The sequence below is a fragment of the Pseudoliparis swirei genome, chromosome 21 (assembly GCF_029220125.1).
Source record: "Pseudoliparis swirei isolate HS2019 ecotype Mariana Trench chromosome 21, NWPU_hadal_v1, whole genome shotgun sequence".
Taxonomy (NCBI): Eukaryota; Metazoa; Chordata; class Actinopteri; order Perciformes; family Liparidae; genus Pseudoliparis; species Pseudoliparis swirei.
This window is the reverse complement of record NC_079408.1, coordinates 16,132,749-16,150,552: the sequence shown is the minus strand read 5'-3', so window position 1 is coordinate 16,150,552 and position 17,804 is coordinate 16,132,749. Positions and strand designations below refer to the sequence as shown.

The 17,804-nt window shown below is 44.1% G+C and overlaps 1 protein-coding gene and 1 long non-coding RNA gene across 12 annotated transcripts in view; both read right to left on the bottom strand.

Annotated features, from left to right (window-relative positions):
• Window positions 1–1,789: 1,789 nt before the first annotated feature.
• LOC130211717 (uncharacterized) lies at window positions 1,790–2,851 on the bottom strand. Its single transcript, XR_008835146.1, has 2 exons — window positions 2,551–2,851; window positions 1,790–2,046 (listed from the first exon to the last, which is right to left on the bottom strand). It is a non-coding gene; the product is annotated as an uncharacterized LOC130211717 (long non-coding RNA).
• A 517-nt stretch (window positions 2,852–3,368) lies between these two features.
• Window positions 3,369–17,804, bottom strand: part of ablim2 (actin binding LIM protein family, member 2) — a 96,064-nt gene continuing 81,628 nt past the window's right edge. For 10 of the 11 annotated variants that reach the window (XM_056443042.1, XM_056443041.1, XM_056443043.1 and 7 more), the window contains one exon: window positions 8,778–12,130. In XM_056443042.1, coding sequence (XP_056299017.1) covers window positions 11,960–12,130 — 171 coding nt within the window. In that variant the 3' untranslated portion in view covers window positions 8,778–11,959. Of the gene's footprint in view, window positions 4,961–8,588; window positions 8,670–8,776; window positions 12,131–17,804 lie in introns of those variants that run through there. The other variant, XM_056443052.1, reaches the window with a different exon arrangement.

Sequence of the window (17,804 nt, the reverse complement as noted above, 5' to 3'; positions counted from 1 at the left end):
TGAATACATTCACACTGACACTTAGTGTTATTTAGTTTCCTTGAGAAGCAGGGATGCAAGGAGGGAGTGATGTTCTTCCACAGGGATGCTGAATGATAATGAGTGCTTATTAAAATGTTGTACAATGTTTGTTTACATAGAGGGTCAAAATAAAAGGGCTATTACTGGGTTGTTTATACTATTGGATAAGTATAAAAGGAGGGATTGTTAAGTTGTAATAGTTTATTTTGATAACATCTGCAGAGGTCTTATGTTTTAAATTAATACATATAGAAAGATATTATAATAGACAATATTAAGGAGAATATTGTTATTAATGTATTATGAAGCATAGGGGTAATGTTTACTCTATGCAAATGTAAATGGCAAGAATGAATGTATATTGCATGAGAGTGACTGTATGTTAGTATAATACATTGACGAAGCCGGTTGAAATCCGTGAAGTGACTCACAATTACAAGAGACTTTTATTGTGAAGGTGACTTTACAAGACGGGAATCTTATTGTGAAAGCGACTGAAACCGGAAGTGACGGTTTTGACCGTAAACAGGAAGGGTATGAGACTCCGGCTGTGTCTACTACCGCGCACTTGAGCACTTCGAGCACTGACTTTCAGTGTTCGAAGTGCGCCACTGAAAAAACCAGCAGAATTCAGTGCACTGAAAGTACCCGGATGGTGCACTGCAAACGGGCAAAAAATGTAGTGTAAAACGATGGACACTACTCGCCCTAAGCGGCCGCCATCTTGGCGACGTAGCGGAAGAGGAGGAGCCCTTTCGCCAGCTTTTCATTTTATTTCTAAAACAATGGCGGACAGCCCAAGCGGTAGACCACGAAACTACAGACCGTAAATGTAAGTATTAGCGGTAATTACACATTGTACTGGTATTGTACGAGTATTTGGTGGAGTTAACTATGTATATGATATATACCGACAGTTAGCATACCTAGGTAGCATTAGATGCCATTGGATCTGCATGGCAGTTATGATAAGCTAGCTGGCTAATCTACCACCCGGGGTCCTCTTGCCAGTCCGACGAAGGAGCACTTTTATCGGACACTTTTCGCTTGACGAGCGGGGGCAGGTGGCGGGCTCCAGCGCTTGCTCCAGCGCTTGCTCCAGCGGCAAGTCCGACGACAGATAGCTATGTCAGTCATCGGACAGTGTTAAACAACGGCTGTTCTGTTAAACAATCGAAATAGCAATTTTAATAATGGATTAACAATGGATATGCTCAGTTTAATAACGGGTTAACATGACACCGCGAACGTTTGCCCACACGCCGCCCGATAATTAATACCGTTACGATAGCTATCTAAGCTTGTCCTTCTAGAAATAATTGTAGCTTTCAATCATTGTTGTGTGTTGTTTTTTTAATGTCGTGTATGTATTAATTTAAATGTAATCGTGGTCTGGGACAGAGCACTGAATGGCTATCCTATTTCTATTTCCTGCCCCAGAGACGTTTCCTGGAGGTGCTGGTGCTGGTCCTCTGCTGCCCTCCCGACATCTGGCTCCAATGACCTCTGGCACCTCACATCCACCTCCAGGGCCTTTAAGAAGATGGACCGCCATCGCGTCTTCAGTATCCCGAAGGACCTCTCCACAACACACCTCGCCTTTGACAGGCAGCAGTTGTAGCTTGGAGGTGGTTGTGGACAGGCTGCCTGAAGGGGGTCATGAGGCAGATGGGTTGGGACAGGTAGGGGTAGCCACCATCCCCAAGGATACAGTATCCTGGTGGAGGGGATGACTGCTCATAGAAGATGGGGCTGTTATTCAGGACCCTGGCATCATGCACTGAGCCCGGGGCCTGTCGAAGGCCCTGGCCACCACCCGATAGGAGGTGGCGCTGGCAAGCCAAAAAATAAAAACTAGACAGGAGATCTCGGGGCCCCAACCGTGGTCAGTCAGTGCCCAGCACAGTTGAATGACTCTCGGGTGAGCCTGAAGTCCACCCTCATGTCACTGTGGCCATCAAAATACAATGCCAGCAGTGGCATTGCAATATTGATACGGCAGCGCCGCCTGGGACTGGGTGGCTGCTGTAGAGTATGTGGGAGGAGGGAAGGGAAGATTATATTAATATGTAAGTCATTTTATCAATAAAATGTTGTCATTGAGGTTTTGTAGTCTTTTATTGCGTTTTCTGATTTATATTAGAATTGATGCATGTTTGTAACAATAATTAATATGCCTGTGTGTTCAATTGCTAATTGATTCCTGTATCAGGGTGAACTTCACTACAACAGAGATGTGTATAAAAGTACAGTCAGTCAAAGTAGGCCTATTACTGTGTGAATTCAAGCAGATGATGCCTATCATTTCAGTGGACAATTCTTAAAACTAATTGGAATTTAGGGACAAACATGTACAGATTTGTCATGTTTTATTTCCATATGGTGTGTATGTGGATTGCAAAGAAGAAGGCTACTTCTGACAAAGATAATTGAGAATTTAGCATACCTAGCGAGGAGAATTTAATTGCAACTACTACATGAAGCTATGCTGTGAAGGTAAGGCAAAATCACAATTAAATTTACATATACCATCTCGACTTCAGCCAGAAGGCGGAGGCTCCTGCCGCGATTGTGGAGGTATCGCAGTTTCCACATGGGGTGGAGAAAGGGGTAAACAAGGGGCAACAAGAGGGCAAGAAGTGCATTCATTTTGTCAGTTTAAGGGTTAGGGTATCGCAAGCAGATTTGCATATGTCACTCCCGGCTTAATTTCGCGGGTGCCGTGAACAGATTTGCGTCCGTCACTTCCGCCAAGTGGTTAACGGTTAAGTGTTCCATTTGAGACAGCACTTCATCAGCGACGCAGTACACTGCAATGCAGTGCACTGAATTGCAGTACACTGCAATGCAGTGCACTGAATTGCAGTACACTGCAATGCAGTGCACTGAATTGCAGTGCACTGAATTGCAGTGCACTGCATTGCAGTGTACTTCGTTAAGTGCGCGGTAGTAGACACAGCCAGCGTGTTTTGGAGAGATTCATTCTCTTTTCTCAGGTAAGCCCCGAAGGGAAGGTTGTGCTCTCGGAAGGTGCCGAGAGCCGGCAGCCTGGACACGAGGGAGAGCGCGTTGAATGTTTGATTCACTTTCTGCCATTAAATGTTGATAACTTAATCCATGCGTGTCCGGAAGCCTGTTTCTCCACCATCTGCGTAGTGCCCCAGTTTTGAGAATACCTTACACTGCATACGTCTAACACTACGATGTTTCTGTTCACCTTCTTCTCTTCAGTGTTTTATTCTCTTAAGATGAGCTTTCCCATCTTTCTCTCACACTTGGAACAACAGTCAGAGGTTGAACCCTCGCTTCATTCTGCATCTTATAAAACACACTTCATAGTGACTCTGTGGTTTGGATAAAGCACTTTAATAGCAGATGGATATTAGAACGAGGACATGACAACAGTTAGTGTGTTACTTACAGGAGAAAAAATCATTAGACACAAACTCACATTTTTTAAATGTTTTTCTTCAAAATCTCTATTCTGTTTGCGATTCAACACTAAACCCTTATGACTTCAAAATAAAATCCCTTCCTGATGCAATTTAATAAATACCTAACAGAGGCTAATGTTGCTGGCCCTTTGATGCATTTAACAAGAACATAATCTATCACTCAAAACACATTGATGATAATGTTTTCATACATTTCTAATGTGAGGTCTGGGAACAAGCCTCCATCCTCATGCATGCCTGAAGAGTTATACACCATGGCAGACCAATATAGATATGTGGTATATGTCCAGTATACGTTCTCTTACAGTGTTAGTTGGCAAGTTGGTGGACGAGCGGTCCAGAAATCATCAAGCGAAGCTTTTACTGTACAATACTATCAGGGCTTCAGCCTCAGTACAGGAGGTCTCACACTGATATGATATTGAGTTTGAAGTCAAGCTCGACCCACTTCGGATGCTGCAGGTCTGTGAAGTCAGCATGGCCCGTTGTTCTGGGAGCAAAATGATGATTTCTCTCAGCTGATTCTTATGATTAGATTAATGTTTCATGATTAATAAAAAATAGCTTAGAAAAATAATTTCATCTGTTTGTTTGATGTGAGGGCATGTTTGACACCTTTGCACACCCTGAAGCCCTAACACTGTACTGTACTGTGTGTTTCCTCTGCTAGGCCCTCCTCCTGCTAGGCCCTCCTGTCTGTCCAGCCCTGGCTCTGCTCTCTGTGTGAGTTATGAGATGCTTATTAAAACTACCTGGCCAGTCTTTCTCAACGTCCCTAATAGAGAAGAACATGAACTGAAACAGAATGTATGATAAGATGCTTTTCGATTTAGTAAAGGAACAGATCACAGAAGCTGGAGTTGTTTTTCATCCCCGTCTTTGGCCTTGACATGTGTTAACCATGTGTCCAGTGTGATAATGATATAGTTGTTCCATGATGGAGAGACAGCCAGAGAGAAGAAGCAGAGCAGTAAACAGATCATATAAAGAGACAAAGGAACAAAAAGCAGGTGAGATAAATCAAGATTGAGCAAGCAGAAGAATTCAGAACCACAGAAACCTGGACTTAGTTCATAATTAGTAATGATTTTGCTGTATGAAAGCGCAGAGATAGGCAGAAACCTCCCGGGAGGCGAGGAGCATCAACACAGGCCATGCAAACGCAGCTCCTCCCCCTCCCACACAAAGCTTTGGATGCTGCCTCCACATGGTGGACATGACCCTCCGTGGCTCCACAGGCAGGTGGCGTTGTACAGGTGGAGGCTCGGGGTGTCATGGTGCTGCATATATAGATATTTCCAATGGGGGGGGTTCTTGTAGCTTCCTCCCACACAGGACCGATGCTTGTTGAAATGCTTTCCCCTTCCTGTCTAGAAAAGGCGGGCCTTCTTCTTCAGGTCAGTCTTCTTCCAGAGGGCCAGGCGGTCAAACTGCTCCAGGGTCATGCCGAACACCTGCCGGAAGTCCTCAGGGGAGAGGTGTCTCTGGACAGGGGAACACACACAGGACGGACACCGTAAAGAACACAGAGGATCGATGTTTGATATGAAGCCGCTTTTGATGGAGAGAAACTGTCCCCACTGCTCATTGTTGATGAGATCTGATGATGAAGATGGAGGGTGTTTAAACCACGATGAAGGGTGGATAAAGTGCTCACATTGACCCCTGTCAAAGTTTTGACAAGAAACTATTTGCTGTTGTGAAAACTTGATGAATTTAAAGAAGGAAACACGGACATGTGATAAAATAATACTGTGTAAGAGTGCTGTGGCTAAAAGTGGCCAGTACGTCTCAGAGAGTGGCCCCACGGGGTCACCTCGTCTGTAGGGTTGGGTACCGGAAACCGGTGCCAATGTGGTACCGGTTCCAATACAACCGGTATTACCCGGACCGAAACGCAACGCACATTTCGATGCTTCTTTCCGGTGCCTGAGCCGATTAAAATTGAAAAAAAACTATTGCTGTGAACTTCTCTGGTGACTCCGCCCTGTCTGCAGGTTACGATAGCCTATCGTATTTAAGTTTGACAGCGGAGGCGTGGCCGTGTGTGATGGCGTGAACCTGTGTCGAGCACACCAGCGTCAGGCTGGGAGCGATGGGGAGACCGTCACCGGTCCCCCTGAACACGCGGAGACCGATTATGACGAGCAGCCTTAACTCAGATTAGTACCGTATCGTTGATTGCAAGTCTTGCATTCATAAAAGTAGCCCAAGAAATAATAAATTAGCCATTATAACCATGTTTAAGCTAGCTCGTAGCTAGCGCTAGCTACGAGCGTGACAGTCTGCTAGCAGATGTGTTGACGTACAGCGATGTATACCCGGTGTTACCGGGAATATAATGACGGAGGAATAAAGACCGTGGGGCATCACTTTGTTTTAGTGTAACTCGCTGTCAGAAGCAAAACTTAATTTGTCACGTGTCATCTTCAGTACCTCTGATTGGTTCTCTTCGCCCATCAAAACAGTGACAGGATTAACCCTAAAGTCTGCACATGAGAATACATATCACATCATATAATAGAGAACATATATTGTGTATGTTAACAGTCTGATATCCGTTGTTTGTCAGTGCTCCATGGCACAGGGAATATGGCCAAAGGTTTTTAATGTAATCATTGTGCGTTTAAAAAAAAGAAGTATCGGTTCAGGCACTGTTTAGGCACCGGTATCATTTTAAAAGTACCGGGTTAGCACCGGTATCGTAAAAAACCCAAACGATACCCATCCCTACTCGTCTGACCCCTGTGGCACACTGAAGCAGAGCGGAAGCAGCAACGTTCTGCAGTTCTGCCCACGCGAGCCTCCAGACAGCCGAACAGCTACTGCAACCACGAGGGGCTGTTTCCTGATCCGATGTGAGGTCAAAGGTCAGGGGTGTCGCATGTGTACAGACTGTAAAGCCCTCTGAGGGGAGTTTGGAGTTAGTGATCTCGGACTCTACAAACTGAATTGAGTTCAAGGCGTGACCTTCCTGTGGCTGTGCGGACACTGGAGTTGGGCCCATGAAGGTCGTGTTCTGTCCCGTTGTAGCTCTGTGTGACGGCAGAGAGAAAGAAGGCGTGGTCCCCTGTGAGTTGAGGATAGAGCTGGTTTCACTTTGCCACAGAGTGACTGTGGGAGCTGCTTCACATGTGGTGCTCCCCCATGGAGAGCAGCACGGACAGCAACAGCCAATCAGCTGAATCACATCTGCTGCTCGATGCTGAGTCATCAGAATGAACAGCAGCGCCGTCCTCGGTCTCTCTTCACTGGGCGACTCATGAATCACATGACACCTGTTCCTGAACCGATGAGGTCATTACTGCCTCCTGTCGCCTGACTCCTGTCTCCTGACTCATGCAGAATGTATTCTGTCTCCTGCATCATGTCTCCTGTCTCCTGTTTCCTGATTTATGTCTCCTGCCTCCTGTCTCCCGTCTACTGGCTCATGCAGAATGTATCCTGTCTCCAGCCTCATGTCTCCTGTCTCCTGACTACTGTCTCCTGCATCATGTCTCCTGATTCCTGCTGCACATCTCCTGCCTCCTATCTTTTGCCTCCTGACCTCTGTCTCCTGCCTCCTGACTGTCCCCTGCCTCCTCCCCTCTGTCTCCTGCCTCCTGTCACCTGACCTCTGCCTCCTGACCTCTGTCTCTTGCCTCCTGCCTCTCACTCAGAGTGCCATCACATAGGAGCCATTGGCCCCGTCCTAAGGTCTTCTGTGCTGAGGTCCATGAGCTCATCCAAAGCTGCGAGCCCAAACCCAGAAAGACAACCTGATGGTACTGATTTAGACCAAAGCACATGGTGTTTTATGTAACACGTTGGCTGCACTGGGCTCAGCAGGTGTGCGTCTCTATGATGGCAGTGAGAGTAAATTAGAGGCAGCCTTCACCTGGTTTCCATAGCAACCAACAGAGGGAGGAATGTGGAGCGCTCCCCTGAGGGGAAAACATCCAGCAGCTCCCTTTAATGTTCCACCTGCCACGCTGACAGGATAATGTGGAGGAGACAATCTCTATTATTCAGCACAAAGTGTTGCATCATGAAGTTATTATTACTAGAATCTTTGGAGGCTAACTTTCTATCCCGTCACCGCTTATTGTTCCCTTCTCTTCTGGGACAGAAGGCACACGCAGCCTCAGGCTACATTCACACTAAAACTCTCCATAAACTGTTTAGTTTAAGTTTCATGGTCAAACATTCGAATGTTTTGGCACTGAAATGTAAAAATTAAAATGTAGCAAAATATGTAATTGATGACTTTATAAAAATAAAAAATCTCTGCCTTTACTATAAAGTACATGAATGTAAAATATCCTTACTAACTTGTGTGTTTGGTCATTACAGAGCACTAATAACTGCTTAAATCACAGTGTGTGCTTGGATCAACAAGCTGAATGATGCAACATTGATCACCAGACTGTCAGAGTAGCACCATGACACACTGTAACTGTCGTCCGAGGGGGCCGACTACATCTTGGCTCCAGCTCGTCACGTCACACACACACACAAGTTGATGGATGTTGCTTCAAAGATCTTGAATGATTCCTTAAGTTGTGTTTCTGCTCTGCGTAGGGTTGCTGACATTTTAAATATTGTAATGAGGGTGAAAACTCTTTTGAGAGTTGGGCCGCTGCACCGCAAGAACACCCACAATTTACAGTCTTCAAATTGGGACTAAATACGTCCTGTTTTCAACTGAAGAAACTTAATAAACGCTCTGAATCTGTAAATGGGTTGCGTAAGAATAACAACTGCAGGAAATGAGTTATTACGGGACGTTGAGCCTAAAGCTTCATTTTTGTATTTCAAGACATGGAACTTGGCGTCTTCCAGTGCAAGAGTAACGTGATACGAGTCAGAGAGGAGAAGCACACCACTGCCAATGATTACAGATTACAGAAGATGGCCCACTCCACGTAGCTTTGGCCCAACAATATATCTATTTCTGAAAAACAATAAAAGAAGCAACGAAGCGACCGTTCAGCCAGCTTTACAAAGTCCCGCCTGGCGGAGCCGTCTGGCTCCACATCACAGAACTCGGCTTCTTCCTTCTGGAAACCACAGCTGACATGTTCTCAGCTGATTACAGACCTGAGGGTAGAAGCAGAAGAACTCGGAGCTCACCTCCAGTCTGGTGCGATCCACTTCTCTGGGAAGCTTCACTTTGACTCTGTGCATCACTGACAGCATTTCATAAGGGAAGATCTGGCAAACACAAAGCATTGTGGGAGATGTATTAGAGAACACCATTAGGAGTTATTATAGGTACGAACAAAGCTGCCAAGAACGTTAACAAATGAGGAACATCTTACCTTGTATTCTGTGATGGAGGAAAAGAGACAAAGAAAGAGTTAATCTGGTGGAATAACACGTTCTGGTTTTCAATAACAGACCCATTATGAAAACTACCACCACAGAGCATGAGCAGGACTCAAATGTCTTCAGGAATATTAGGTTTCAAAGGCATCAAAAGCATACAAATAGTTGCTAAGCACACACACACACAAACACAATTGTAAACATGCGTCAGTAATTCTGCAGCTGAAACATGACCTCATGACCTCATGACACAGCTTCTCTACGCTGTCACCTCCAGTAACTGATCTGGAGCCAGCGCTGCAGGGCTCTGCAGGTTTGCTCACAGGGATTGTAAACTGACCTGAGATCTGCACTCAAAGAAAAGGTATCGCGGGCCCTTTGACATGTTATGATTTACGATGTGTGACCTTTTGCAACAACTAGGGCTGGGCAACGATTACAAATTTTAATCGTGATTAATCGCATGATTTCCCTGATTAATCGCATTTGTATACGCAAAATCCAATAATTAATTCAAAAGTAGTGTATAGCGCACTTCTATTTAAATGTTCTGCCATATGAATGTTAGAGTGAGACACCAGAAAACACTTTCAGTGCAGTTTGTCAATTCCTAGAACTTGACACTTATTTTAAATGTACTGTCTGCCATATGAACTAAAGTGCCATAAAATCTGTCAGGACATTGTCCAACGCACTGTTATGCAGAGATACTGTGACAGAACGCTGGAGACTGTGCGCGAAGCAGGGGGGGGGGGGCTGCGATTAAACATCTCTCTTGTTCTGCCTGTTTTGTGATATACATGCCTAAAAGGTGCCTTATATTTCTAGACTGAAATAATATCGGCATTATAATTATTATATCTGAGGATTTTTTAGTTGCCTATTTTGTGGAGCCCCCTCAGGACTTGGTGCCCTACGCACAGCGCGTAGTGCGTTATGGGAGCGGCGGCGCTGGTTGTAGTGTATAGCATGCCGCACAAACAACAATGAACTAGTGGAGGCGGCAACGTGCTCCGTGTTGCCAGATTGGAGATGGTGAAGTATCGTACCAAAGGCTCAAAATTGTTGTATTTGGAGGATAATTATCGTGTATCTGGCAACCCTGAGATCGGTCGACCAATGACTGTTCTCTATACTGTCAGAGCTCGCATAAGAAGGTGGAACATAAGGGAGATACCATTTCCAAAACTTGTAAGGGGTAAATACTAGTTTGTAAAAACCCAGAGTTGGAATCCCTGCCGGACGCATTTTTTAAGTCTCAAAAGCAGGACATGTCCGGGGAAAACCGGACGGCTGGTCACCCTAACTAATCGGCCTGCAGTCTGTAGCTCTCCACTTCGCTATGGCATTGGTTAGCTTCTCTTGCCTTGGTTTATCTCCTCCCTGCAGCTAGCGTAGTCTGCCGAAGCCTCGCTCCACTGTGTGTTTGGTTGTATGATTTGCTGGCATCAACGGTGTGTTTAGCATTTAAATGATATTTAAGGCTGGAAGTACTCCGGTGATAAGACGATTCATCTTGGCAGTGGTTACACATTACTTTGTTTCTGTCGACTCCGCCGTCTTTAAGAACTTTAAATTGAAAATGGCCATTTAAAATCTCCGTACTCTTCTCCATGTTTGTTAAACCGCGAATGAGTTTCTTTTCCGGTTCCGCAGCAATCAGTAGCAGACTTTTACAAAATAAAACCCTGTGAGCAACAAACTTTTACAATAATAAAATAAATAATAAAACCTGCGTTAACGCGCGATTAAATAATTGTCGGCGTTAATTAATTGATGCGTTAACGCAAGATTAACGCGTTAACGTGCCCAGCCCTAGCAACAACATACTTTATCTTGGGGGTTCTCGGCTCTAGAAGTAAAAGACCTGGTCATAGTCACACTGGCATTAGAGCTTTGTACAAAGGACCAGTAACTGTGTGAAAACCGGCTATTTGATTAAAGACAGAGGTAATACAACTATATTAGAGAAGTAACTTTACACTCGTACAGTAATTTAGTATTATCCTGAATTAGATAGGGCTGCAACATGATATCTAACTAACAGAAAAAGATATTTAGTTTACTGTCAAAAGATAAACCAAAGCAACACATTTTGATATTGAGAAGGGGGAACTGTATTTTCAACATTTATGCTTTTATAATTAATTGAATAACACAATTGCAGATGCTGAATACGTGTTTCATTGCCGAGGTTTGCTCATTGTATGTGATCCAAAGTCAAAGGATCAATTGACAAAAACCTAAAAGATTAAATCATCATTTTGAATATCAGGTAGCAATCCTATGCAGTCATTGACTGTTTGAAGTCCTGGGCGGGGATCCAGACCTGGACTACAGCCAGACCTGGACTACAGCCAGCAGCATGTCCTGGTCTCAAATCCTAAATCACACACAGTGACATGAGTTCACTTGGACATTTAGAAACAGGTTGGAAAGGCTAGAGGGATGTGCTAAATCACAGTAGATTATAATCTGTCATTAGTTGGAAACCCAATACAACTATAGAATACAGTCATAATTGCATGCCTAATAATGTTAGCAATATTTTACTGAACCATCCAATATCCATTTTTAGGGGAACAATACAGTTATTTAATTCCTTGTGTGTTTTAAAATAGCAACAATATTATTTTTCAAAGTGACCAAAGACAAAACAACAAATCAAAGCTGTCATTTTATGCTAAAAGAAAAAAGAATAATGATATAGTCCAAGCTTGAATTCCTTAAAGATAGGTATGCCGTGTTCTAAACAGACCGGATAGCATATGATAAAACATTTATGACAAATATAGGAGACTCAAAACTTTATTTGGACTTATGACTGAAGACTCAAGACTTGGACTCTAGCATAAAGACTCAACACTTGGAATCTAGCATAAAGACTCAAGACTTGAACTCTAGCTCAGAGACTTAAGAATTGGACTCTAGCTCAAAGACTCAAGACTTGACTTGGACTCTAGCTCAAAGCTCACGACTCGACTTGGACTCTAACTCAAAGACTCAAGACTTGGATCCTTGAGCGTCTCTGCTTCTTGCTAATATCAGACTTCAGTCTGCTCAGCTGGTGGTTAGGGTTGATTGATTGACATACCAATGTATAGAATGATTGAATTGTTCAAGAAGGGCAAGAAGTCTAGTTTTTAAAAGATTTCCCCAAAGTCAGACCCTAAACCTCAGACATTGTTTAATTTAAAATCCAAAGTGCTGTAGCAGAGCCAACAGGATAAGAAAGGTTTACCGTCTTTGGTATCTGCAGAGTGTATTGTTTGTATTTTAGGAAATAAGCTGATGCACCTATCACCACGAACAAAAGATTTAACAAGAATAGAAACAGAATAGGAAATTAAAGCTGCAAGCAGCGTCGAACGGGTCCTCGCTCACCCACGCCGGTCGGGGGAGCCGGCGGGACGCCGGCCCGCTCGGCCGAGGGCGCGCCGGTCGGACTCGACTCGGGCCGCGACTTATAACGAGCACGACAAGTTTGGGGCAGATTCGACAAAGTCCAGTTTCGCCACTAGGTGGCGCTTTAACTACGTGAACATATTCATGCATCACGTGTCCCTACGTGAAGTAAAAATAAATAAACAAAAACTCACGAAATCCGTGATTTAAAAGCCTCGTCCAGCTGTTTACTGACGTTAGTTATGTTAGAGTAGAGAGAGGGAGAGAGAGAGAAGAGAGAGAAAAAGAGAGAGAGGAGAGAGAAAGAGAGTTCTTATTCCATTTTAAATAACGGGCGAGTCTAGGATTTGCGTGGCCAGACTGAAAAAAAAAATCATAATGCCTATCTGGTATTGTTCAGCGGGCCGGGCCAAATGTGGAGGCGGGCCTTAGTTTGAGGACCACTGCTCTTGGCTATCTATCAATATAGCTTATTTTGAAAATGACGTAAGAGGGCAATACGGATCCGTATCAGACCAGCGAGGAGGGCAGTAGAGAGAGGGAGAGAGAGAGAGAGAGAGAGAAGAGAGAGGAGAGAGAGGAGACAGAGAGAGGAGAGAGAGAAAAAGAGAGAGAAGAGAGAGGAGAGAGAGAGAAGAGAGAGAAAGAGAGAAGAGAGAGAGAGAGTTCTTATTCCATTCTAAATAACGGGCTAGTCAAACAAATTTGGGGCGGACTGAAGGAAGTCCAGTTGAGCCACTAGGTGGCGCTTTAACTACGTGAACATATTCATGCGTCGTGTGTCCCGACGTGAAGTATAGATCACCTCATGTAAATTCAATGTAAAAAAAAGTGATGAAAAAAAGCTGCCTTGTCTTGGATTCGAACACGCATCTCCAGTTGTCCAGACCAACACTTAACATGGTGAGCTATGAGCCAGCTGGTTTACAGGCAGCCGTAGGAGCTCACATTATTTTGGGTAGAAAAATTTGGTTATTTTACTTCTCAATAGGTGATCAATAGGTGTTCCTCCAAGAAATGTGCTTGTTTCTTCATGTGAATGTGTTCAGGCCTTGACTGGCATCACACATGATTTTTTGGGGAAGTATTGGATGAGTTTAAGCAATAGTTTTTAACATAAAGAAATCACAGAAAGTACAAAATTATTGGCAGTAAAAAAACGTAAATTTTCTACCGACGAAAAGTCCGTTTTTTTTCACAGTCTTCATTATTCAAGTCTTGAGATTCTATAAAACTGATTTTTAGCCGATTCTGTTGGCGTTTTGTGGGAGAAATAATCGAAGGGGAAAAAGTGGAAACTGGCCAAATCAAGCGAAAAACGCCAAAAAACGCCAACTTTGGTGAATTATTGTAGCGCCCCCTACGGTTCAAATAGCACGAAATTTGCTGTGAATGTTTCAGGCTCCATTCTGCACATATCCTGAGAGTCTGTTATTTTTTTTCCCCAATAGTTTTGAAGTTATGAGCATTTCAAAACAGGACACGCCCCTAAAATGTTCGTTGGGCCATAGATCCTTACCACAATGATATATTTGAAAAAAGATGATAGATCCTAGATGATGTAGCTTCCATAATCATTATCTCCAATGGGTTTGGTTTGAATTGGACCCCACATGTCGGAGCAAACGCCTCTGATGTGTTTTTCACCAAAAAAAATATGGCCGAAAATTTAAGTAGGCGGAGCTTAGGGTCCTGAGAGGCTTTTTTGTAGAGCAGGTCCAAGTGGACTTGGGAAAAATAAAAGCTAGTCATTTGAACATACTGGGTGAGGGGCGTCGTCGGTCAAACTTCCAGGTGGCGCTAGAGAGCAATTTTTGAAAACCGAATTTCGAGGTCGGTGTCACTCGTCTATTTTCACCAAGCCTGACAAGCATACCAAATTTGGTGAGTTTTGGGATTCAATTCAATTCAATTCAGTTTATTTGTATAGCCCAATTTCACAAATTACAAATTTGTCTCAGAGTGCTTTACAATCTGTACACATAGACATCCCTGCCCCAAAACCTCACATCGGACCAGGAAAAACTCCCAAATAACCCTTCAGGGGGAAAAAAAGGGAAGAAACCTGGAGGAGAGCAACAGAGGAGGATCCCTCTCCTAGGATGGACAGATGCAATAGATGTAATGTGTACAGAAGGACAGATTTAGAGTTAAAATACATTCAATGAATATGACAGAGTGTATGAATAGTTCATAGTAGGCATATTCCACGATGGAGACCTCCACGATCCATCAGGCAGATGGCGGTGGGGAGGAGGAGTGGGCGGAGTCTCAACAGGACAGTGGCGTAGTCATGAGCAGGAATTCCACGACCCTGACGATCCATCAGGCAGATAGGATCTATGCCGTCTCATAGGGTCCGATGACCCCATGAGACGTAAAGTCAAAAGGACTTCCGGGAGAAAGCAGAGTTAGTAACGTGTGATTGAGAGATGAAAATTCATCCTTAAGGAGAGAAAAAGAGGAGATAGGTACTCAGTGCATCCTAAAACGTCCCCCGGCAGCTATAAGCCTATAGCAGCATATCAAGGGGCTGGACCAGGGCAAACCTGATTCAGCCCTAACTATAAGCTCTGTCAAAGAGGAAGGTCTTAAGTCTACTCTTAAACGAGGTGACTGTGTCTGCCTCCCGGACTGAAATTGGAAGCTGGTTCCATAAAAGAGGAGCTTGATAACTAAAGGCTCTGGCTCCCATTCTACTTTTTAAGACTCTAGGAACTACAAGTAGTCCCGCATTTAGTGAGCGGGACTACTTGTAGTTTTCCTCTTTGACCGCATATTGGGGATATGATGCATACCCCCAATATGCGGTCAAAGAGGAAAAATAAGATGCGGAATAATAATTAAAGCTGCAAGCAGCATCGAACGGGTCCTCGCTCAACCGCGCCGGTCGGGGAGCCGGCGGGACGCCGGCCCGCTCGGCCGAGGGCGCGCCGGTCGGACTCGACTCGGGCCGTGACTTGTAACGAGCGCGACAAGTTTGGGGCGGATTCGACAAAGTCCAGTTCAGCCACTAGGTGGCGCTTTAACTACGTGAACATATTCATGCGTCGTGTGTCCCTACGTGAAGTAGAGATCACGTCATGTAAATTCAATGTAAAAAAAAAAAGTGATGAAAAAAAGCTGCCTTGTCTTGGAATCGAACACGCATCTCCAGGTGTCCAGACCAACACTTAACATGGTGAGCTATGAGCCAGCTGGATTACTGGCAGCCGTAGCAGCTCACATTATTTTGGGCAGAAAAATTTGGTTATTTTACTTCCCAATAGGTGATCAATAGGTGTTCCTCGAAGAGATGTGCTTGTTTCTTCGTGTGAATGTGTTCAGGCCTTGACTGGTATCACACATGATTTTTTGGAGAAGTATCGGATGAGTTTAAGCAATAGTTTTTAACATAAAGAAATCACAGAAAGTACAAAATTATTGGCAGTAAAAAAACGTAAATTTCCTACCGACGAAAAGTCCGTTTTTTTTCGCAGTGTTCATTATTCAAGTCTTGAGATTCTATAAAACTAATTTTTAGCCGATTCTGTTGGCGTTTTGTCGGAGAAATAATCGAAGGGGAAAAAGTGGAAACTGGCCAAATCAAGCAAAAAACGCCAAAAAACGGCCAACTTTGGTGAATTATTGTAGCGCCCCCTACGGTTCAAATTGCACGAAATTTGCTGGGAATGTTTCAGGCTCCCTTCTGCACATAAGCTGAAAGTCTGTTATTTTTTCTTCCCAATAGTGTTGAAGTTATGAGCATTACAAAACAGGACACGCCCCTAAAATGTTCGTTGGGCCATAGATCCTTACCACAATGATATATTTGAAATAAGATGATAGATCTTAGATGATATAGCTTCCATGATCATTATCTCCAATAGGTTTGGTTTGAATTGGACCCCGTATGTTGGCGCAAACGCCTCTGATGTGTTTTTCACCAAAAAAAATATGGCGGAAAATTTAAGAAGGCGGAGCTTAGGGTCCTGAGAGGCTTTTTTGTAGAGCAGGTCCAAGTGGACTTGGGAAAAATAAAAGCTAGTCGTTTGAACATACTGGGTGAGGGGCGTCGCCGGTCAAACTTCCAGGTGGCGCTAGAGAGCAATTTTTGAAAGCCGAATTTCGAAGTCGGTGTCATCCGTCTATTTTCACCAAGCCTGACAAGCTTGCCAAATTTGGTGAGTTTTGGGATATGATACATACCCCCAATATGCGCCCAATGTTCAAAAATAAAAAGCGGAATTAAAGCTGCAAGCAGCGTCGAACGGGTCCTCGCTCACCCACGCCGGTCGGGGGAGCCGGCGCGATGCCGGCCCGCTCGGCCGAGGGCGCGCCAGTCGGACTCGACTCGGGCCGCGACTTATAACGAGCACGACAAGTTTGGGGCAGACTCGACAAAGTCCAGTTTCGCCACTAGGTGGCGCTTTAACTACGTGAACATATTCATGCATCACGTGTCCCTACGTGAAGTAAAAATAAATAAACAAAAACTCACGAAATCCGTGATTTAAAAGCCTCGTCCAGCTGTTTACTGACGTTAGTTATGTTAGAGTAGAGAGAGGGAGAGAGAGGAGAGAGAAAAGAGAGAGAGGAGAGAGAGAAGAGAGAGAAAAAGAGAGAGAGAGTAGAAAGAGAGAGAGTTCTTATTCCATTCTAAATAACGGGCTAGTCTAGGATTTGCGTGGCCAGACTGAAAAAAAAATCACAATGCCTCTCTGGTATTGTTCAGCGGGCCGGGCCAAATGTGGAGGCGGGCCTTAGTTTGAGGATCACTGCTCTTGGCTGTCTATCAATATAGCTCATTTTGAAAATGACGTAAGAGGGCAATACCGATCCGTATCAGACCAGCGAGGAGGGCAGTAGAGAGGGAGAGAGAGGAGAGAGAAGAGAGAGAGAGAGAGAGAGAGGAGACAGAGAGAAGAGAGAGAAAAAGAGAGAGAGAGAGAGAGTTCTTATTCCATTCTAAATAACGGGCTAGTCAAACAAATTTGGGGCGGACTGAAGGAAGTCCAGTTGAGCCACTAGGTGGCGCTTTAACTACGTGAACATATTCATGCGTCGTGTGTCCCTATGTGAAGTAGAGATCACGTCATGTAAATTCAATGTAAAAAAAAAAAGTGATGAAAAAAAGCTGCCTTGTCTTGGAATCGAACACGCATCTCCAGGTGTCCAGACCAACACTTATGATGGTGAGCTATGAGTCAGCTGGATTACAGGCAGCCGTAGGAGCTCACATTATTTAGGGCAGAACAATTTGGTTATTTTACTTCTCAATAGGTGATCAATAGGTGTTCCTCCAAGAAATGTTCTTGTTTCTTCATTTGAATGTGTTCAGGCCTTGACTGGCATCACACATGATTTTTTGGGGAAGTATTGGATGAGTTTAAGCAATAGTTTTTAACATAAAGAAATCACAGAAAGTAAAAAATTATTGGCAGTAAAAAAGCGTAAATTTTCTACCGACGAAAAGTCCGTTTTTTTTCACAGTGTTCATTATTCAAGTCTTGAGATTCTATAAAACTGATTTTTAGCCGATTCTGTTGGCGTTTTGTGGGAGAAATAATCGATGGGGAAAAAGTGGAAAAGGGCCAAATCAAGCGAAAAACGGCAAAAAACGCCCAAAACGGCCAA